The following is a 23,320-nucleotide window of genomic DNA, read 5'->3' as shown; positions in this document are numbered from 1 at the left end:
GGATGTGTGGAAGTCGATTTGGACCCTTAAAGTTCCTTTCCGTATTAGGAGTTTCCTGTGGCTGGGTGTTAAGGACAGGCTTCTTACTAATTCGGATAGGCACAGAAGGCACTTGACTGATTCTGGAGCTTGCAGTAGATGCAGAGGTCATGTTGAGACTTTGTGCCATGCTCTTAGAGATTGCTCTAATAGTAAAGAGGTTTGGAGGAAAATTCTCCCACACCATATTTTCTCTTCCTTCATGGCACATTCTGAGGTCGACTGGTTCTCTGATGGTGTTAGAGGAAAGTTGCTTCCATACATGGAGCATGGTGACATTTTCTTTGCTATTATCTGTCACCAAGTTTGGAAATGGAGAAACGAGGAGATTTTTGGAGATAAAACTGTTTTTATGACAAACTTAGCTGATTTCTTCTCGAAAAAACTTTTCTCTATTATCGATAGTTTCAAAGGAGAGTCCCTTGCCAGAGCCTCTCAGTGTTGTGATGTCCATCTCGTGGGATGGAGCAGGCCAAGAGAGGGGGTTGTGAAGCTGAATACTGATGGTTCCTGCCTCAGTAACGGTAAGATTGCGGCTGGAGGTGTGCTTAGAGATGTAGGGGGCGTCTGGCTTTCTGGGTTCTCCCAGAATTTAGGGTTGGGTTCTTCCTTTTCTGCGGAGCTCTGGGCTATTCTTACTGGAATCAATCTTGCTAAAAGGCTGGGTGTTAAGAGGCTCTCTGTGGAGTCTGATAATTTGGAAGCAATCAAAATGATTTCTGAGAATCATTCTATGGGTCTTAACAGTCGCAACCTCATCAAAGCTATTATAAGGCTTTGCTCCTCCTTTGAGTTCGTAGAGTTCAGACACATTTTTAGAGAGCAGAATCGTGTTGCTGATCGCTTGGCGGCGGCGGGCCATGAAGGGACGTTAGGCGTTACTACCCTTCCTGTTTCCCCTAGTTTCATCTCTCATCTTCTCTTAGAAGATAGGATTGGGGTTAGCTTCCCTAGGCTAATTCCTGGATAGTTTGTTGTTATTCGTTTTTCTTTTCCTTTTCTACCAAAAAAAAAAAATTAATCTATACGTTTTTATTAACCCGCTGTTTAGTTGTCATATTTTCTAGGTGACTAACATTTATCACTGACAACTGTTTCTTACTTAAATCTGTTTGAGTCAAACATAATAAAAATCAAAATCAAATACTCTAACTACCCTTTAACCTACGAGACTTTCTAATGACCTACCATACTCCCGTGTTTTTTTTTTCTTTAAATTCTCTCTTTCTTCACAAGCGAGAAACAATATTCTATTTATAGATTTGACCTTCATTCTTTGAAAATGGTAAACTATATGTTAAAAAAAAAAAAAAAAAACTATCATGGACCTTTCTATTTATAGAAACAATGACCTATCATGTTTGACATTATTTTATAAACTATATGTTAAAAAAAACTTTTACATTCTCTGATCAATTAATTATTCAGTCTATATGATTTTGGATTATTTTCTTCTTTATGTTCAATATCAGTTTTAATCACATAGATCTTAATGATCATAGATTTTAATGACCATGTAATATTTAGAAGTATTGTGTAAAAGTTAATTGGCTCTCTAATCAAATTTGGTTTTGCAAAAAGCAATGTTGCAAAACTGTTGGTGAGAGGCCAATTAATATTAAATATTAATTCATAAAACAATAAAATCAATTTCTTTTTATCTTTTAACATGTCAAAAATAATCATAATCCTAATCAAAATTATCATGCGCAGACCTTTCACAGAATGTAAATTAAAATCACGATGGCTAATTAAGATCAAATATTAATCCATAAAGTAATCAGAATTAACTATTTTTTATCTTCAATGTATATAAAATAGTCATAATTTCAGTAGTCCAAAATATTACTATAGCCTTTAATTGATATGAGAGCTCAATAAATTTATATCAACTACAATATTTAATTGTATTAAACCATAATTATCTAAAGAGCTTAATATGTCTCAATTAATTAGTATGTGTAGGGTCATCAACATATAATCATATAGACTTCATTAATCTTCTTATCCTCTCTAATCATTAAGAAATTCTAGTGTAGTTTCTATAACCAATCCGGCTTAAATATATTAGATAAGATTGAATGTTTTTGAAATAGTGCGGTCCATAATATGAAAAATGGTAAAATTTTATTCATAACGTTTTTAACTTAAATCAATTTTAATATATTGGTATATATGAAGCAATTTTAAATCAAGATAACAAAATATATAAAACGAGATTCTTATATGGACCTGAGATACAGTGGCACGAAGATGCCAATGCACCATGGGGAACCACGCCTTAGTCCATCTTCATGTATGAGGTGTTTGAACATTTACATTTTTCCTCTAGTTTTGGCCCAAAACATATATCTAATACACTGTAAGTTCATAAAACACAAAATGAATGAGATAAGAGTGATATATTTTATATGTAATTGGTATTTACATTTTGAAGGTTGGTAATTAAAGAGGTTTACATTTGGAAACTAATTAGAGAATATTAATTTGTATAAGGTAATATTTGTGAGATATTAATATAAAATCTATGATTGGTTATTAGTTCAAATTTTTAGTTCAATCGGTTCCATGATATGGTATCAGAACCTCTAGGACTAAACGGTCGAGGGTTCGAATCCTGACAACCTCATTAATTTGTGAAATTAAAAACATATAGCGTGATGGACCAATATTATGCACTCTGCAAGTCCAAGAGATATGTGTGGGGATGGACCTTAATTATGAGCTTTTATTAGGAAAGTCCAATAAATGAGAATATAATACAAGTTTTCTTGTCTTTTTTATTTTTCTATATCATGGAAATAAATAAGTATTAAATATATACGTAAAGAAATACCGCGAGTGTAATGCAAGTTGCGGATAAATATAAAAAAATTTCAAATGAATACTGGAAAACAAGAAATTATTAATTTTTTCATTAATGGACAATTAGGATTTAGGAACAATGATATGGTAACTATGAAAAAGATAAGAACTTTAATAGCAAACAATAGTAATATAAAATCGTATTTCTTTGGATAATAATTATTCCATAATATAGCTTGAAAGTTCGCTCTGTGAGTATATCACGAGCTTAAGGCAATCCACCTCCAAGTCCACCACCGGCACCACCACCTGCTCCGAATCCTCCACCACTTCCACCACCAAGTCCACCACCACCGCCACCGCCAAATCCTCCTCCACCTCCAGCCCCACCACCAAGTCCCCCTCCTGCTCCAGCACCACCTCCAAATCCAGCACCACCACCAAAACCTGATCCTCCACCTACTCCTCCTCCGGCACCACCACCACCTCCAAATCCTCCACCACCACCTCCACCAAGACCACCTCCAGCTCCTAGTCCACCACCAGCACCAGCACCAGCACCTCCTCCAAATCCAGCTCCAGAACCACCACCAAGTCCACCTCCACCTCCACCACCAAGTCCACCTCCACCACCACCACCTAGACCGCCTCCGCCACCAAGTCTAGGGCGGTGAAAGAAGTTCTTCTGAGTCTCAAACTCATTGCCAATCTTTCTAGCAGAAGTGGAGCAAACAAGGGCAGTAAAGAGCAAGACAAGAAGCAGTTTGGAAGTCATGATTTGAATGGGTAATGCTGATAAGAATTATGGCATTGGTTGGGGGTAGGAATGAAGTGATTATATAGTGGGAAAAAGAAAGAAGAAGGTGATGAGTGTCTTAAATATTTAAGCATCTTCTCATCTAAAACCGTGTTAGGAGAGTTAATGAAGCCAACTGTCTCTTTTGAAAAAGAAAACCATAGCCATGTCCCACCAGATTAAAGCTTAATCGTCCAAGAACTTTTCTGTTTTCTGTTACTGCATGGGCTTTACTTCTTTTGTCTGCAAATGCTATCCTAATTATGGTTAGGGTTTAGTCGTGGTCAACGATAATGAACCCAACATCATTGCTCCCAGGGCCAGTCCTCACCATTTACAAGCCCTAAGCAAAACAAATAGTAAAGGCCTGTTTAATATAAAATTTACTAATTAATTTTGTGTTAAGGTACAAAAATACTCTTAACGTTTTGGATCAGAAGCAATTTTACTCCTAATGTCTAAAATGGTGCAATTTCACCCCTAACGTTGGAAGCCAAGAGCAATTTTACCTCTAACATTGATAAATTTGGTTAATTTGATAAATATTTCATCAAACTGTCTTTTCGATCATGAATCTTGTCATCTACACTTCACGCATGCGTCATTTTATCAGTAACAAATCACAAACATATGTTGGGATGTAAAAAAAATAAAATATAAAAAAATAAAATATATTGTCTTTTGTACGAATTGGACAAAAAAATTCAAAAAATTCACCAAATTTTTAAATATTAATCCCGAGTTCTATTATTAAATTATAAAACACATGAAATCTTTTTTTAGAATGAATTGATATGCAATTGGTGCAAAATGAGAGAGAAAAATATCCGTGGTTTATAATTGTGTCTGAAATTGACCTAAATTATCAACGTTAGGGGTAAATTTGCTCTTGACTACCAACGTTAAGGGTAAATTTGTATCATTTTAGACGTTAGGGGTAAAATTTCCCCTCACCCAAAACGTTATGAGTAATTTTGCACCTTAACCCATTGATTTTTATTCATATCATTGTATAAATTAATTTTTAATTTTCAAATTTAATCAAAGGTAATAAAATGAAACTTTTTTTTTAATTTTTAAATTTAATCAAATTAAAAATAGTTATTCATTGTCTTCTTACTCTTGACTACCCATAACATTTATATATTAAAAATACATCAAAAAAAATGGCAAAGATGAGAATTTGATAAATATTTCATCAAACTGTCTTCTCGATCATGAATCTTGTCATCTACACTTCACACATGCGTCATTTTATCAGTAACAAATCACAAACATATGTTGGGATGTAAAAAAAATAAAATATATTGTCTTTTGTACGAATTGGACAAAAAAATTCAAAAAATTCACCAAATTTTTAAATATTAATCTCCAGTTCTATTATTAAATTATAAAACACATGAAATCTTTTTTTAGAACGAATTGATATGCAATTGGTGCAAAATGAGAGACAAAAATATCTGTAGTTTATAATTGTGTCTGAAATTGACCCAAATTATCAACGTTAGGGGTAAATTTGCTCTTGGCTACCAACGTTAGGGGTAAATTTATACCATTTTAGACGTTGGGGGGTAAAATTGCCCCTCATCCAAAACGTTATGAGTAATTTTGCACCTTAACCCATTGATTTTTATTCATATCATTGTATAAATTAATTTTTAATTTTCAAATTTAATTAAAGGTAATAAAATGAAACTTTTTTTTTTAATTTTTAAATTTAATCAAATTAAAAATAGTTATTCATTGTCTTCTTACTCTTGACTACCCATAACATTTATATATTAAAAATAGTTATTCTTGTCATCTACACTTCACACATGCGTCATTTTATCAGTAACAAATCACAAACATATGTTGGGATGTAAAAAAAATAAAAAATAAAAAAATAAAATATATTGTCTTTTGTACGAATTGGACAAAAAAATTCAAAAAATTCACCAAATTTTTAAATATTAATCTCCAGTTCTATTATTAAATTATAAAACACATGAAATCTTTTTTTAGAACGAATTGATATGCAATTGGTGCAAAATGAGAGACAAAAATATCTGTGGTTTATAATTGTGTCTGAAATTGACCTAAATTATCAACGTTAGGGGTAAATTTGCTCTTGGCTACCAACGTTAGGGGTAAATTTGTACCATTTTGGACGTTGGGGGTAAAATTGCCCCTCACCCAAAACGTTATGAGTAATTTTGCACCTTAACCCATTGATTTTTATTCATATCATTGTATAAATTAATTTTTAATTTTCAAATTTAATCAAAGGTAATAAAATGAAACTTTTTTTTTAATTTTTAAATTTAATCAAATTAAAAATAGTTATTCATTGTCTTCTTACTCTTGACTACCCATAACATTTATATATTAAAAATACATCAAAAAAAATATCAAAACAATGGCAAAGATGAGAATTGAACCCATGCCCTCTTTAGTGGGAAGACAATGCATTACTAGTTTGAATATATGTATAACATTTAAAACATATGCAATTTATTTACAAAGCTAAATTTTTTTTGGGCCCCCTTCCGACCTTGGGCCCTAGGCCGGTGCATCCCGGGCATAGGCCCAAGGTCGGCCCTGATTGCTCCTTATAGTAACTACTTAAAATGGACATCCTATAAAAAAAACCCTAATATTAACATTTAAATTAAAATTATACATTTACTCTTAACATCAAGGTTGTAAAAGACGTTAGGCACTAGTCGGACAGACATGGCCCTTACTGATTAATCAGGATTAATCAGATTTATATTTTTTGTATTTATTTATTTTTTATTAAATAAAGTATTATATAAATACAATTAATATATAAATTATACTATGTAAAAATAATAATATAAAATATTTAGGATAAAAAAGCATATATATTTTAATATTATTTACATTAATGTTCTTAAGAAAATAACAAATAGATCAATAAAATAACATTTATAATAAACTGTGTCAAAATAAAATAAATTTAATATTGTTAAAAATAAATTTAATAGTTCAAATTTTTTTTTTTTTGTAATTTAATATTTTTTTTAAAAAAATTGACATAAAATTTAAGGACCAATTTTTTGAAAAAGACCACATGGCAACCGTCTGAGACCGTCTAGGACCCGACTGAGACCACCTAAGAGGCCAAAAATCGGTCGACCGATTTATGCCGCCCGATTAGTGGAAATCAGGATAGTGTTTCAAAAATCTCTGCCTAGACGGCCGCCTTGGCCGATTTTTAGAACACTCCTTAACATTAACATTCAAGAATAACTTTTTTATCTGTAATATTAAAATGATACAATTTTGCCTATGGTGTTGACGTTTTTCAAGAACATTTTTATATATAATGTTGAAATGGTGCATGTTTACCCCCAACGATTATAAGTTTTGTCTATTTGACATCATTAAAATAACACGTAGAACTTGTTCTAGTATTCTGCACCGGTGCATATCAATTGGTTCTAAAAAAAATTTCTTACCTTTTGTTTTGTAATTTGAGAATAGATTTGGAGATGAAATATTTGTAAGTTCAACGGAATATTTGGATTTTTAATTTTATTTGTCCAATGCCTTAGAGAATACAATTCTTTTTTTAAAAAAAAAATTCATGTGTATACATATGTGTGTGATATGTTACTAATGAGTGATAAAATGATACATATATGTATATGATTATAAACTGGTAATCTGAACTTGTATTTCTCAAATATAATGATACAATATATACACCTAGATTACTTAGTCCTTGTGGAAAACTACTTCCCAAACAGTGTACAGTTACAACTCTCACACCCTAATATTCATATACAAATACAATCCTTATTAGAAAATGATTCTTATCGTTATCACACCCCTCAAGTTCTACATGGCAGGAACGAATTGTAACCTTGTCTCACAAGAATTGGAACTGCCCCCAACCTAGTGGCTTTGTGAATATGACAACTATTTGATCCATTATAGAAATGTACCACACAACAAGTGTATTGAAGTGGACCCGATCCCGAACAAAATAAAAATCGATCTCCAAATGCTTAAACATTGGATTAGTTGTAAGATAGATAACGCTCAAGTTATTGTTGGTCCCGTGTGATTAGTTCCAAGGAGGGGGTTAGGAACTAATATAACTTTTTCTATTTTAATTAAGCTGACTTAATATATTTTCTTGAGTTAGTCAACTCAGCTTTGGTCAGCACGGTCGATTATAGTGTAAGACAACTTTAGTCAGATGTTGACTAAAACTACTTTACGTATGAGTTGGAAATTGACACTGTTATGGTCAGCTTCCAACTCAGCACTCTTATGTACTCAGTGTCAGTTTAAGCAATTTTATATGCTGAGTAAATATGATAAGCAACACACACACATATATATATATATATATATATATATATATATATATTGAGAGAGAGTTAGAAATTACTCAGTATGACTTATCCTGGTTCGGCCTCTCCGCCTACGTCCAGTCCCCAGAATCCCTCCGGGCTTTTTAAAACCAATACTGAGCTCTTTAAAGGTAGAGCACAAACTATTTACAAGGCAGTTGAATATGCAAGAGTACCTTCCTCTATTCGTCTACTCAACTCCTACTAAGTGCTATAACAAAACACCTAGATTTCTCTACCACTAAGCACTCAACACCGAGTACTCAGCACAACACTCTCAATTTTACAATTGATACAAATTGTTCTTTTTAGATGAAGAACACTTTAGATGATTACAGAAAATCAATCTAGCTTTTACACAAGAATAGAAATTTGGTGTAAGATCTCTTTTGGCTTTTGTGCTTTTGTATGTATATACTTTTTGTACTTGTTGTGATCCGCTTATGATCCAAGAATGATCATGTCTTTATATAGTTGATGTCTGAAGTAGAAATGGTTTGAAATTTGGATTTGTCTGTTGGTTCGAACGGCTTCTTTTTGAGACAAGTTCTGGTCAGCTTCAGTCTTACAGGCCAATCCTGTCGCCTGAATTCCGCAGGCGTCAGGTTTGTCTTCTTCTTGCAGGTTTTCGTCTTCTTGTGCCAGTTCGTCTTTTAGCTAACGAACGTTTGACCCATACCTCACGAAATTAGCCTTTGCATAATTCCAAGGTTTCTATTATTGGTGCAGACAGTTTTCGGAGCTTGTCTTTTAGCAAACGGAACATTCATGCTGTCCTTAAGATCACTCGGCTTGTCTTTGGTAGCCGTTGTTTGTGATTGTTTGCTAGTGCATATACTGAGTTCTCTTTTACTCAGCTTCCATGGTCAGCTTCGTTCTGCTAGACATAGTTCTCGGAAGACTTTCCTACTTTTGAACACTGAGTTCCGTTCCACTTAGCTTTTTGATCTTTAAGCTTCTGTTCTGAGGATGACTTATCTTCTCTCACGTTGAGTTCCATTCTACTCAGCTTGTGATGTGATCTTAAGCTGACTTCGTCCTGTCTTACTTTTTATTTCTATTTGTATTTATATTTATACTCATCATTGAACAAACATATTAGTACAATTAAATCAAAGCACTTAAATTTAATTGTCCCTTAATCATGGATTAACTTAAATAGTTTTGTCAAATCAAAATCATGTGGAAAGGTGTTTCAACAAACTCCCACATTTTGATGTTGGCAAAATATTTAATTGATGGAACTCAGCATTGAGATTCCCCATGATTGAAATTCTCTTTTATGCTTCTGAAATTACTCCCCCGTAAGGGTTGCATCTATTGACTTGACTTAACTCTAAACCTTCTAAGATTTAATTGAGCAAAGTTAAGACATGCTTATACTGACTTAGTTCAGTTCTATACCTTCTAAGATCTAATTTAGATGAGCCTAGGTCAGTTTTTAGAAGAGGTCAATATGTGGGATATGTTTTGACTCAGTTTTGATACATGGTTAGTTTGATATCAGAGTTATGGGAAACCTAGAGCAAATGTATACTGAGTATATTCCCTTTTTCTTTTATTTGTTTGTTCAATTAAGACAGATCAGCATAAAGCACAATACTTAAGTAAGCATCATATAAGATCAATCAATTTGGAATAAAAGATGCATGATTTTATATAGTCAGCAAAACAAAGTACGCCAGATAAGGGAAACACAAAAAAAAAATTACAAGTCAAGAGTAAAAACTAGCAAACTAGCCTAACTATTTCTTTCTATTGACTTGGGCTTGGGCAGGATTGACTTTGCCTTTTCCCTTTTGCGGCTGCTGACTACCCGATGCTTCGCCTGCGTGCTGAGTTCTATCAGCTTGTTTTTTCTCCCCCGTTTTGCCACCATTGGGCGGAGGAGGAACGAATGTGTCGTTGAGGGCAGCACGAGTTAGCCTCACTGAATAAGCTTTAAGTCTTTTCGTGCTTTCCCTTATGCCATCAAAAACTGGGATACCATCGTCCAAGGTATCTTGTGGAATTCGGATAGACGCACTGAGCACACTCAATATATATTCTTGAGATTTCCCAATCCAGGTGATTGTGTCAGTCAGCTGGGCATAAGCTTGATGGTACATCTTGAGCAAAGCCGAGTCATAAAACTGACGTAGGGCATTTGTGTGGCGCACATGTTTGTAGGTGGCTCAAGAGTACTGCAGTAGTTCATTTGTCTTGAGTTGATCAGTTTCCATTTCTTCTTTACTCAAGTTGAGTAGACGAACAGCTTCGCTTATTTGTTCGACCGAACATTGAGAGGTTGAGGAGATTAGCTCGCGAGCACCGGTCAGCTCAGAGTTCAACTTGATAAACTGTTGATTCAACTCAGCAGAGGTAGCATAGCCCATGTGGACTGCAGAAAGAGCATTAATTTGGCCTTGAAGGGAATCCATGTGATTCACCATCATTAACTGCAGTTCGGCCAGCTTGACGATGGATTCTTGCTTGGGTTGCTGTGTTTGGATTGTTGTCATTACACTTACTAAATCCTTGAGACCCTTGATCTCATTGAGGAGCTGAGTGATAGATGAGATTTGTGGGGACTCAGCATTTGCATACCCAGCAGCATCGGTATGAGAAGTGTTCAAATCTTGGAGAATAGTCTGAGCGGAGTCAATAATGCGACGTCCGGACTCAGTAGCATGAAAATACGCATATGTTGCCTCATGAATGTTCTCAGTTGCCGGAATTCGAGTGGAGCCAGAGGGGCCAGCATGATCAACAGCTGGGCTTTTATTTAGGTCAGCTGCAGGAACTGACTTCTCAACATTCTGCAACTTTAGAGTGGAAGAAGGTGGATCAACAGAGATATTGACCTGCTCAATGTTGGTTTGAGTTGGTGCAGGAGGAGTTAACTCAGGTTGAGCAGGGTTTTCCTTAGCATGCTTTTCACCTTGAGCAGCTTGGACTTCGAGCTCTTGCTTGGCAGGGATTGGATTTTCCAGAGACTTGGCTTGTTCCTCAGGATGAGTAACAGAGGCTTGTTTTTGTTGAAGTTCCATTGGAGAAGGCTTGGTGGGATTTGAGAAGAATTGGAACTGTATATTCGATAGATCAGTAATGGGATCCCACATAGGAGAATCACCCAACAGATCGATAACTGGCGACTTGTGAGCCATTTTCTTGAGTCTCCGTAATTTCTTAGCCTTTGGAGGAGAGGGGTCAGCTTGAATAGAATCAAGAGAGTCAGAGAGTGAATGTACCCCTAGGTCATCATGTTCTTTTGCTGTGGGCTCAGCTTGTTCTTCAACCAGCTCAGTATTGACTGCCTCATGTTGCTCAACATTTGCTGTCACACACTGACCTCCGAGATTGCCCACTTCTTCTTCATCTTGGTCAGTGGGGGTTTTCTCAAGATCAATTCCTTGACTTCTCATGAAATGTGAGTCTTCAGAGATAACGACGTCAAGTGGGGGTGAATCGATAGGACTCAACCCAGAAGAGATCTTCTTCTTCTTTCTCAGTGGTTGTTCGGGAGTGTCCTCTATTTCTTCTTCCTCAGGCTCAGCTTGCCTTTTGAGGTTTTCTGCTGACTTGGGTCCAACCTGACCTTGTTGAACTTGAGGCTTTGTTCCTTTGGATACGAACTGAATCTTTTTCGGTGGAGTGTCAGCATCTTTGGAAGAGGTGTGAACAGCTTTCCTCTTTCTGTCTTACTTATCAGCTTGAGTTTTCCTTACTTTCTTTCCTTCTCTAGTCAGCATCCCCTCAGTTTCCTTAACAACGGCCCCTTTTCCTTTCTTGGACACAATCGGTTGGTCATAGACCAAGCCGAATAATGCAGCTGCGGTAATTTCAGTCCCCCAGACATTAATTTCCTCAACCAAACTCACTTGATAGTCTTTGAGGATTCTGGTAATAAGGGAGCCTAACCTAAGGGTTCCAGTACTTCTTTGAAAACCACTGATTAGAAAGAATGGCATGTTGATCGGCTGGTAGGTCAGCATGTGCCAGATGAAGCACTGCTCGAAGTTCGGCGCTGAGGAAGTGGAGTTGACCTTTGGAAAGAGGAAGTTTGTCAGTATGTAATGGGCCATCTTTTGATTCTGACCCATAGAGGTACTCGAGATTTCCCCGGCATGACCGGTAGGTTTGCAAAACTCAGTGGGATAGTCAATTTTTTCGTGGTCACCTATTTTTCGAAGTTTAGCTCCTTCGGTTTTCAGTTTGGCAAGGTAAGGAGGGTTGATGAAGATATCTTTCCCTTGAACCTTGGTGACCATGTAGTCCCGGTCATCATCAGCGGCTCTTAGGTTAACGTAGAACTCCTTCACTAACTCAGGATAGGTGGCTTCTCGAATCGAGAACAGCTCGGTCCAGCCGTTCTTTGAGATCCACTCACAGAAGGGTTGCTCAGCTTCCACAAATCCCTTCGAGAACCAGCGGGAGTGGTCAACCTTATATCCCCTTACACTGTTGTAAACTAGGGAGTAGGTACGTTCCATTGGTTTCTTTCCCTTATCCTGCTTCTGTTTCTCTTTCGAGGAGGTGGCTTGGTCAGCGTGTGGTTTCTTGCTTGGTGTTGTGACCTTAGAATGGTCATGCTGACCTTCTTCCTGAGATTCAGTTGAAGTATCCTCGTGTTCTTGCTCAGTTTGGTACGATGGATTTTCATCAGAGTGGTTGTCGTTGTAACCGCCTCCGGAGAGATTTTGTGAATCCGACATGATTAGAGGTTTTGAGATTTAGAGAGAGAGAGAGCGATGAGAGTCGATTTGCCAAAGATTTCGAGTGTAAAGAATGATAAGTGGGAATTCTTCCACTATTTATAGACGTTCGAATTGATCCTAAACGTTTGAACTAGTCGTTTTACCTCGAGATGATCAATCGACAAAGATTCTGGCATTTATGACATGTTCGGCGCGTTCGTTTTATTGCGATTACATCTCCCTAGGTGGCTATTTATGGCACGTGTGCAAGCATTAACTGGGCAAGTGAATTTTACTCAGTTTGTTAGAATACTGGACGTTTTGTGATACTGAGTGCACAGTTTTACTTAAAGGGTTTTCATACTGCTTTAGTAACTCGACCTAAGATAATCACTCAGCATGTATGTCTTACTCAGCATAGGGTGATTTTCTATAACACATTTTAAGCTCAGAATGTAGAAGTTACTAACTTAGCACAAGTCACTCAGTATGGTAATCATTCATCATTCAATTAAGCATATAGTATTATTGAAGAGGATTAGACATACCGATAGCTTCCCTTAGTATGTTGAATTATTCACGAGCCAAGGGCTTGGTGAAGATATCCGCAAGCTGTTCATCTGTTGGAACGTAGGTCAGCTTGATCTCACCCTTGAGTACATGATCCCTAATGAAGTGATGCCTTATGCTGACATGCTTCATTCTGCTGTGTTGGATTGGATTTTTGGATAGGTCAATAGCGCTCTTGTTATCGCATTTGACTTCGATTGTTTCTGTTTTGACTCTGTAATCCTCGAGCTATTGCTTAATCCATAGGACTTGTGCAACACAGCTTCCAGCAGCTACGTACTCAGCTTCAGTTGTAGACAGGGCAACTGATGACTGCTTCTTGCTGAACCAAGATACTACGCAGCTTCCAAGGAAGTGACATCCTCCCGAAGTGCTTTTACGCTCTAGCTTATCTCATCCATAGTCAGCATCAGTGTATCCAATGAGTGTGAAGTCATTTGAGGTTGGATACCATAAACCTGAATTGACTGAGCTCTGCAAATATCTAAAAATTCTTTTTACAGCTATAAGGTGAGATTCTCTGGGGTCAGCTTGATATCTTGCACAATAACATACTGAGTACTGAATATCGGGTCTACTAACGGTAAGGTAAAGTAGAGAGCCAATCATACCTCGATATAGCTTGCTATCTACAGATTTACCTTTTTCATCTTTGCATAGGACAGTGTCAGTACCCATTGGGGTTGATATGGGTTTACAATCTTCCATATCGAATTTCTTTAGCATTTCTTTAGCGTACTTGGACTAACTAATGAAGATGCCATTCTTACCTTGCTTGATTTGAAGTCCAAGGAAGAAGTTGAGTTCGCCCATCATAGACATTTCGAACTCAGTTTGCATCTGTTTACTAAACTCTTTGCACAAGGATTCGTCAGTAGCACCAAAGATTATATCGTCTACGTAAATTTGTGCCAGCATGATATGTTTACCCTTTTTCTTAATGAACAAGGTTGTGCCAGCTTTGCCTCTGACATAACTTCTGGTCAGCAGGAAGTTGGTCAACCTCCCATACCAAGCTCTTGGAGCTTGTTTTAGCCCATATAGGGCCTTCTTGAGTTTATAAACGTGGTTTGGAAATTTTGGATCTTCAAACCCTGGAGGTTGATTAACATATACCTTTTCGTTTATAAAGCCATTAAGAAAAGCACTTTTAACATCCATTTGATATAGTTTAAAATTCATATAACTGGCATATGCACACAAAATTCGTATAGCCTCTAACCTAGCAACGGGTGCAAAGGTTTCACCGTAGTCAATGCCCTCTTGCTGACTATAGCCTTGGGCTACAAGTCGGGCTTTATTTCTGACTACGTTGCCTTGCTCATCTAGTTTGTTTCTAAAGACCCATTTAGTTCATATGGTCTTTTGATTTCTAGGTTTTGGTACTAAATCCCATACCTCATTTCTTGTGAATTGATCAAGCTCTTCTTGCATAGCATTGATCCAATATTCATCGTGCTCAGCATCGGCGAAGTTCTTTGGCTCATTTACTGAGACGAATGCAACATTCCCGAGATACTTTCTAAGCTGATCTCTTATCATCAGCTTGTTGTCAGCGGCATCAAGAATGGACTTTTCTGAATGTCCTCTTGGAATTTTTATTTATTTAGGCAATGCTGAGTTGTCTGGAATAGGTGTTTCTACAATATCTGCAGGAATAGATTGGTCAGCAAAGGTAATTTCTGGTTCATGTTTACCTTTGGTCATCCCTTGTGCTGATGACTTAGTAGCTCCTGTTTGGTCAGCGGAAGCTGAGTTGTCTTTCCTGCAGGGTCAGTTTCATCGAACTCTATATGGACAGACTCTTCAACAACTTGAGTTCATTTATTATACACTCTATATGCCTTACTGTTAGTTGAGTATGCCAAAAAGATCGCTTCGTCAGCTTTAGCATCAAATTTTGCAAGGTTATCTTTTGTATTGAGTATAAAACATTTACACCCAAAGGCACGAAAGTAGCCAATGTTGGGCTTCCGTCCTTTCCAAAGTTCATAAGGGGTTTTCTTGAGTATAGGTATAACTAAAGCCCTTTTCAGTATGTAGCATGCTGTGTGGACAGCTTCACCCCAGAAATACTTTGGAAGCCTATTTTCGCTCAGCATTGTCCTAGCAATTTCGACAATTGTTTTGTTCTTCCTTTCAACAACCCCATTTTGTTGAGGAGTTCTAGGAGCAGAGAAATTGTGGTCAATACCATTGGTTTCACAGAATTCGTCAAACTGTTGGTTTTTGAATTCTCCACCATTGTCACTTCTAATATGAGCTACTTTTAGGTCTTTGTCATTTTCAAGCTTTTTAATCAGTGTGGTGAACATCTCAAATGTTTCATCCTTGCTACTCAGCAAGATGATCCAAGTATACCGAGAGAAATCATCTACAATGACCAAGGAAAATTTCTTACCTCCCAAACTGAGTGGCTGGATAGGTCCGAAAAGATCCAAGTGTAGTAATTCCAATGGTCTCTTGGTTGAGACAATGTTTTTACTTTGAAAAGACTTTTTCGTTTGTTTACCTTACTGACAAGCATTACATAATTGACCTTTTTCAAATTTCAATTTGGGTAATCCTTCAACTAGTTGCTTTCTAGCTAATTTGGCAAGGAGATCCATTCTTACATGACCAAGTCTCCTATGCCATAGCCAGGAGTTATCCTCTTTTGATACTAGGCATATATTTTTTGAAAACTGTTTTTCTAAACTCAGCATATATACATTGTCAACACGAGGGGCAGTTAAAATCAATTTGTTTGTTTTTCCCTCGAGTATCCGACACTGAGTAGCATCAAATATAACCTGTCTACCGCTATCACAAAGCTGAGCTACACTCAATAGGTTATATTTGAGACCTTTAACTAAGGAGACTGACTCAATAGTGGGGTTACCTCCGATAGTTCCTGACCCTACTATCTTACCCTTTTTATTGTCTCCAAAGCTTACGTTTCCACCTCGTTTAAGCTCAAGTGTGATGAACTGAGTTTCATCACCAGTCATGTGCCTCGAGCATGCGCTATCAATATACCATAGTTTCGATTTTTCCACGCATCTCAGGCTCACCTGCATTTTAGATCATTCATCTTTAGGTACCCAATTCTTTTTGGGTCCTCGTGGGTTAGCATAAACACGTGCAAAGTCATGTTTTAATTTGTGACGGCATACTTTTATTGTGTGGCCAGCTTTACCACAGAAGTCACAGAATGTTACCCTCTTGGGATGACTTTGTTTTTTGTCAGCACCATTGTGCTGAGCATGCCAACATACCTTAGTGGTATGCCCTTTCTTTCCGCAGAAGTCACATTGAACAATCCGTTTGTTATACCAACACACATCTCTTGTGTGACCCCTTTTCCCACAACAGTCACATTGAGTGAACTGTCTATGCTGACTAGTACCTGAGTACTCAGCATGGGATTTATTTTTGTTTGAGCCCTTAGTTTGGCTCTGTAGGTATGTGACATCCTTTTTCAGTTTCTTTGAATCTGATTGGACCTCCGAGACGAACTTGTGCATAATTTCCATGTTACTATGCAAAGCTGAGTTATCTTGAAGAAGATATCGAAGGTCACTAAGTTTGACCTCCTCAATCTGGTCACATCGCCTGCTGAGTGCCTTTATTTTCTTGTTACACTTTTTAGTCAGTGTATATAAGTCACTCAGGGCGTTAATCATTTCACTTCTAAGCAAGTGTAAGGATGTTACCTCATTTGAGTGTTCCTTCTGTTCAGATTCTTCAGAGAGGTCAGCTTGCTCAGATCGAGTGTGGTCAGCAGCGTCATCGACCATGAAGCATATGTTTGCTGACTCGGTGGCATCAACTTCAGATGATGTTGAGTCATCGCTGTCACTCCATGTGGCCACCATAGCCTTTTTGCTTCCTTTCTTGTCTTTCTTTAGATTAGGGCAGCTTGACTTGATGTGCCCAGTTTGATGACACTCAAAGCACGTGACAGGCTTGGAGCTGTCCTTTTTGTATTTGTCACTGGACTTAGCTTTATACCTATCACCTCTTCTGAATGGCCTCTTGCTGTTCTTTTCATTCTTTCTGAATAGCTTCTTCATCTTCCTTGTGAACATGGCCATTTCCTCATCATCTGATGAGTCAGCTTCAGTTGAGTCAGCTTTCATGACAAGTGATTTTTGTTTATTGTCTTCTGACTTTTCTTTTGCTTCAAAATTTTTCATAGAGATCTCATGAGTCAGCAGAGATCCGATTAGCTCGTCGTATTAATATGTGGTCAAGTCTTGAGCCTCCTCTACGGCAGTTTTATTAGCTTGCCAGCTCTTAGGTAAGCTTCTCAGAATTTTATTCACCTGTTCTTCTTCAGTGAAGTTCTTGCCGAGCCTCTTTAGCTCATTTATGATGTTGGTGAATCTGGCATTCATTCCTGAGATGTCCTCATCGTCGTTCATCTCGAACAGCTCATATAATCTCATATGTTGGTTCACCTTTGACTCCTTGACCTTGCTTGTACCTTCATAGGTTACTTCAAGCTTTTTCCAAATGTCCTGTGCTGACTCGCAACCTGAAATCTTATTGTATTCTGCAGCATCTAACGCACAGTGAAGCATATTGATAGCCGAAGCATTGTTTTGTAATTTTTTAAGGTCATCTTCTGACCACTCAGTTTCACTCTTAACAATTTTCTCATTGTCAACAGTTTTATATGGCACATATGGGCCTTGAACTATTGCAAGCCATGCACTCATGTTTGTGGCTTGAATGAAGTTCTTCATCCTATTCTTCCAGAACATATAATTAGATCCAAATAATAGAGGAGGCCGACTAATTGATAATCCCTCTGGGAGTATCTATGCTGTTTGGTTCCCGGGAAGGAAACGAGTGTTGTTCTCAACCATTTACTCAGCTATATGACTCTGATACCACTTGTTGGTCCCGTTTGATTAGTTCCAAGAGGGGGGGGGGGGGGGTTAGGAACTAATATAACTTTTTCTATTTTAATTAAGCTGACTTAATATATTTTCTTGAGTTAGTCAACTCAGCTTTGGTCAGCACGGCCGATTATAGTGTAAGACAGCTTTAGTCAGATGTTGACTAAAACTACTTTACGTATGAGTTGGGAATTGACACTGTTGTGGTCAGCTTCTAACTCAGCACTCTTATTTACTCAGTGTCCGTTTAAGCAATTTTATATGCTGAGTAAATATGACAAGCAACACATACAGATATATATATATATATATATATTGAGAGAGAGTTAGAAATTACTCAGTATGACTTATCCTGGTTCGGCCTCTCCGCCTACGTCCAGTCCCGAGAATCCCTCCGGACTTTTTAAATCCAATACTGAGCTCTTTAAAGGTAGAGCACAAACCGTTTACAAGGCAGTTGAATATGCAAGAGTACCTTCCTCTATTCGTCTACTCAACTCCTACTAAGTGCTATAACCAAACACCTAGATTTCTCTACCACTAAGCACTCAACACCGAGTACTCAGCACAACACTCTCAATTTTACAATTGATACAAATTGTTCTTTTCAGACGAAGAACACTTTAGATGATTACAGAAAATCAATCTAGCTTTTACACAAGAATAGAAATTTGGTGTAAGATCTCTTTTGGCTTTTGTGCTTTTATATGTATATACTTTTTGTACTTGTTGTGATCCGCTTATGATCCAAGAATGATCATGTCTTTATATAGTTGATGTCTGAAGTAGAAATGGTTTGAACTTTGGATTTGTCCGTTGGTTCGAACGGCTTCTTTTTGAGACAAGTTCTGGTCAGCTTCAGTCTTGCAGGCCAATCCTGTCGTCTGAATTCCGCAAGCGTCAGGTTTGTCTTCTTCTTGCAGGTTTTCATCTTCTTATGCCAGTTCATCTTTTAGCTAACGAACGTTTGACCCATACCTCACGAAATTAGCCTTTGTGTAATTCCAAGGTTTCTATTATTAGTGCAGACAGTTGTCGGAGTTTGTCTTTTAGCAAACGGAACATTCATGCTGTCCTTAAGATCACTCAGCTTGTCTTTGGTAGCCGTTGTTTGTGATTGTTTGCTAGTGCATATACTGAGTTCTCTTTTACTCAGCTTCCATGGTCAGCTTCGTTCTGCTAGACATAGTTCTCGGAAGACTTTCCTACTTTTGAACACTGAGTTCCGTTCCACTTAGCTTCTTGATCTTTAAGCTTCTGTTCCGAAGATGACTTATCTTCTCTCACGTTGAGTTCCATTCTACTCAGCTTGTGATGTGATCTTATGCTGACTTCGTCCTGTCTTACTTTTTATTTCTATTTGTATTTATATTTATACTCATCATTGAACAAACATATTAGTACAATTAAATCAAAGCACTTAAATTTAATTGTCCCTTAATCATGGATTAACTTAAATAGTTTTGTCAAATCAAAATCATGTGGAAAGGTGTTTCAACAATTATCACACTAAAGAATTGGGGGGTACGGTCAAAGGGAGTCCAATCTCAAAAGTAACATCTGAAGTCAACCCAATTCTGATGTGGTAGAAGCAACCAATCGATACTCGACCTTATAATGGAGGAGCGCATCACATTTTTAAGCTTACAGGATGACCACGATAACAATGCATTTCCTAAAAACATAGCATACCCACTTGTAGACATCATCTTGACAACCGCCCGTATCAACATAAAAAACAATGTAGTCAACCAGCAGAACCTTGGGCGATGTGCAAGTCATGAGAAATGGTGTCATTTAGGTACACAGAATACGTTTAATAACGCTCCATGAGAAATAGTTCCATTTAGGTACCTGTTATCTTGCATTTTCATATAGTTTTTAATATATTTTAATTATAATAATTATACATTTTAAGATATTTTTTTAATATTTTATAATTGTTTTATGTTTAGTTTTGTGTTTCAAGAACTAATGCGTGTTCCATATGTTTTTAGGTATTATTTGGGGCAAAAATGCAATTATGGAATCATTACTGAAGTAAATAAAGTTGCCCAGTCAGAACTCCCTCCAGTTGCGACCTCGTAGCAGTTCAAGAATGAAGAATCCATGACTCTTTAAATAAATCCTTATTGTCATAAATTCCTAAAATAACTATCCAAGGAATGTTATGAAAGTTAAAGAGTCTTTTGAATGCTCAAGAAGGAGTTACAGTACTTAATGCTCTCTTTAATTCTATGAAAGTTAAAAAGTTACAAAGAAGAATTCAACTCTCCATTAATCTTCTTTTTAACTACATCAAAGTTAGGGAGTTAGAGCAAAGAATTCAATCCTCCATTAATCTTCTCTTTAATGGCATTAAAGTTGGAAGTTATAAGGAATGCATGAAGCATGTGCAACTATAAATACCTACATTGTGAAGCATGAAAGGAGAGGGGGAACAGACCTCAACACAGAGCTGGAACACATCTGTTAATTTCCTATTATAGTCTTCTTTTGGTTCCTTTTTCTCTTTCTTGTAAACACATTCTAGTTTTTATTTCAAAGTTTATTCTCACTTCATCTTTTCTTCTCTTTACTTTAGTTATGTTTTCTATTAAATTTCTCATTTTTGTTCCATCTACCATGAACTAACTCCTCCATAGCTAGAGCTATGGCGGATCCTAATCGAAGTAGATGATTTACTTGCAATCCTATTTCAAGTTCATAATTTATTAAATAGAGAATTAAACTATGAAGCTTAATTTCCTAGTTAGATATCTGATCAATATTTAGCTAAATTACAATTAATTATTTTGGTTGACCGACACTAAGATAATTAATGGAATTACATAGTTTAGACCTGTGTCTATGCGGTGCGGTTTTTCAGGGTTTAGTTTCACGACTTAACTTTGGGGTTATTTCAGAGAACTTAATGCTTTCATTATATCTTTATTCTTGGCTGGACCAAAACTAAGGTAATTGTATGTGAAATAGGATTAATCTTGACTGGCCCAAAGCTAGGTTAATTACTTTAGGAAATAATCACCGTCTCTAGATTAAAACTTAAGAACTTAGATAGGATTGTTGTGTGGATTATATACATTAGGTTAGGTGAAGCCTTGCTCTAGCACCTTTATCATAAGAGTTACAAATATTGTTTTTATTTTCTTTAATTAATTGAGTGCAGTTATTTTTGTTTTTAGTTTAGTAATCATCAAATCCAAAATTTATTGCTTAGATAATAGAAATTCATAAAAATCAATAGCTATAAACACAATCCTTGTGGGAATGATACTCTACTTACTTTATATTACTTGATTATGATAAGGTGCACTTGCCTTTAGTTTTGCACGATACACATTTCATCCATCAGTACCATAGAGTATGTTTTACACACACTATAGGGTCGAGAGGGATCAACAAACCTAGGAGTTGAACCATATACACATATTCCTTCAAATCATTGTGCAAAACGGCATTAAAAACATCAAGTAAAAAACATGCCATTAAAGAGATACGACCAAAGAAAGAATAAGTCTATTAGCTTTTTGTTTGACCACCAGACTTAATGTTTTAGAATAATCGATCTTGGACATTGGTGGACATCCTTTGCTATGATATGTGCCTTATATCAATCAACCTTGCGATCAGTTGTTGTTTTGGTACGGAAAACCCAACGACATTTTATCAATAAGATTAACATTAGAAGGAAGAGTAATAAGAGTCACGGTGTCATTAATTAACAAAGCATTATACTCATCCTCCATAGCATGCCTAATTTGGATGCCTATAAGTAAGTGTTGGGATCTGGTGGAATAGTTGTTGTGTAGATTTTTGGCTTAAAGTTCCATGCTTGAGCCCTAGTTACCATGTGTCGGGGTCGGGACTAGAGAACACATAATAGGAGAAGTAGTGGGAATAGGGGATGCAAGAGCAATTGAGTATGGTTTTGCGTCAGTGTTTTTTAAAATTGTCAAATATTCTTATTTGCGTCGACTTAAATAAGAACCGTCACCACTAAGGCGTCACCAAAGACCATTTTCACACTGATGAAAAATGACTCTGAATATGTTGATTTGTAATCTTATTCCCAACTTGAGTATATATAACATTAACCAAAACCTTCTTTGTTAGTATCCACAAAAACCACATTATCAATTAGCTTCATAAGCTTTTGATATTGCTCAGAAAAAACCTCATAAATCCTTGAGGCATAGACATGTCATTCTTATCAAGAAAATTACTACAAATCATTTGATTATCGTCAGTCTGATCATTTGCATCCATTTTCGTTTTAGTGAATTTGAAATTTGGAGGAAAATTATTCTTTAAAAAGCATTTGTCTACTTTATAATTTTTTTTTTATAAAATAGAAAAGAAACAACAAAAAAACGAAAAGAAACTAAAGAGAACCATTCTAGGAAAGACAGCTTCCACGAGATCATCTAGCAGCAGCCTTCAAATATCAACCGGCAGGGACAGAAGATGAGTAACATCTAGTTCAAGTGCTAACCATAAAATCAGCAACCCGATTTTGCTCCCGGAACATATGCTGAAGGCAAACACACTCGAAGTTCTTGAGAAGCTGTTTGATATCTTTGAAAAGGTTTCGACCAATACACGCAGTATCTCTATCCTCATTAATAGCCACCACTATCTCGGTATTATCCGACTCAGTCTCAATCCATCGATAACCCCTACTCAAAGCAAGAGAGATACTAGAAAAAATACCCCAAATTTTCGCATCATATACATTACCTATACCGATATTAGGCCGAAACCAGCCACGATTCCCCATGACAATCACGAATAACCCCTCCAGCAGAAATTGAATCATCACTTAACTTTGAGCCATCAGTATTAAGTTTATGCCATCCCACTAGAGGCTTCGCCCAGTGAACGAGAGTTTCCACCCGAGAAGTCCCACCGCTACCTCTTCCCAAGTTATTCCAGGCCCCCTGAAACTTGTTAACAGTAAACCGTATAATCAATAATGGGTTCTTTTCTATCAAACATGAAGCAATTATGCCACCTCCACAACAGCTAGCGACACGAAATAAACGTAATCTGCCAGTTAGCACACACATTTTGCTCCTTCTCCCACAAGCACCACGAAAACCAGTCCAAATCCGATTTAGCAAAAAAAAAACAAGTAGCAGATGATAATCACGGAGATTATGGGATATATTCTCGTATGAA

The 23,320-nt window shown here is 36.7% G+C and overlaps 1 protein-coding gene across 1 annotated transcript; it reads right to left on the bottom strand.

Moving 5' to 3' along the window:
• Positions 1 to 2,927: 2,927 nt before the first annotated feature.
• Positions 2,928 to 3,691, bottom strand: LOC136220763 (glycine-rich protein 23-like). Its single transcript, XM_066008548.1, has one exon. It carries the CDS (start codon positions 3,617 to 3,619, stop codon positions 3,113 to 3,115), a length of 507 nt encoding a protein of 168 aa, XP_065864620.1. The 5' UTR covers positions 3,620 to 3,691; the 3' UTR covers positions 2,928 to 3,112.
• Between the last annotated feature and the right edge of the window lie 19,629 nt (positions 3,692 to 23,320).

Source organism: Euphorbia lathyris, chromosome 2, assembly GCF_963576675.1.
Source record: "Euphorbia lathyris chromosome 2, ddEupLath1.1, whole genome shotgun sequence".
In the NCBI taxonomy this organism is placed as follows: Eukaryota; Viridiplantae; Streptophyta; class Magnoliopsida; order Malpighiales; family Euphorbiaceae; genus Euphorbia; species Euphorbia lathyris.
Note: the sequence above shows the minus strand (reverse complement) of the source record. Positions and strands in the feature narration are given on the sequence as shown.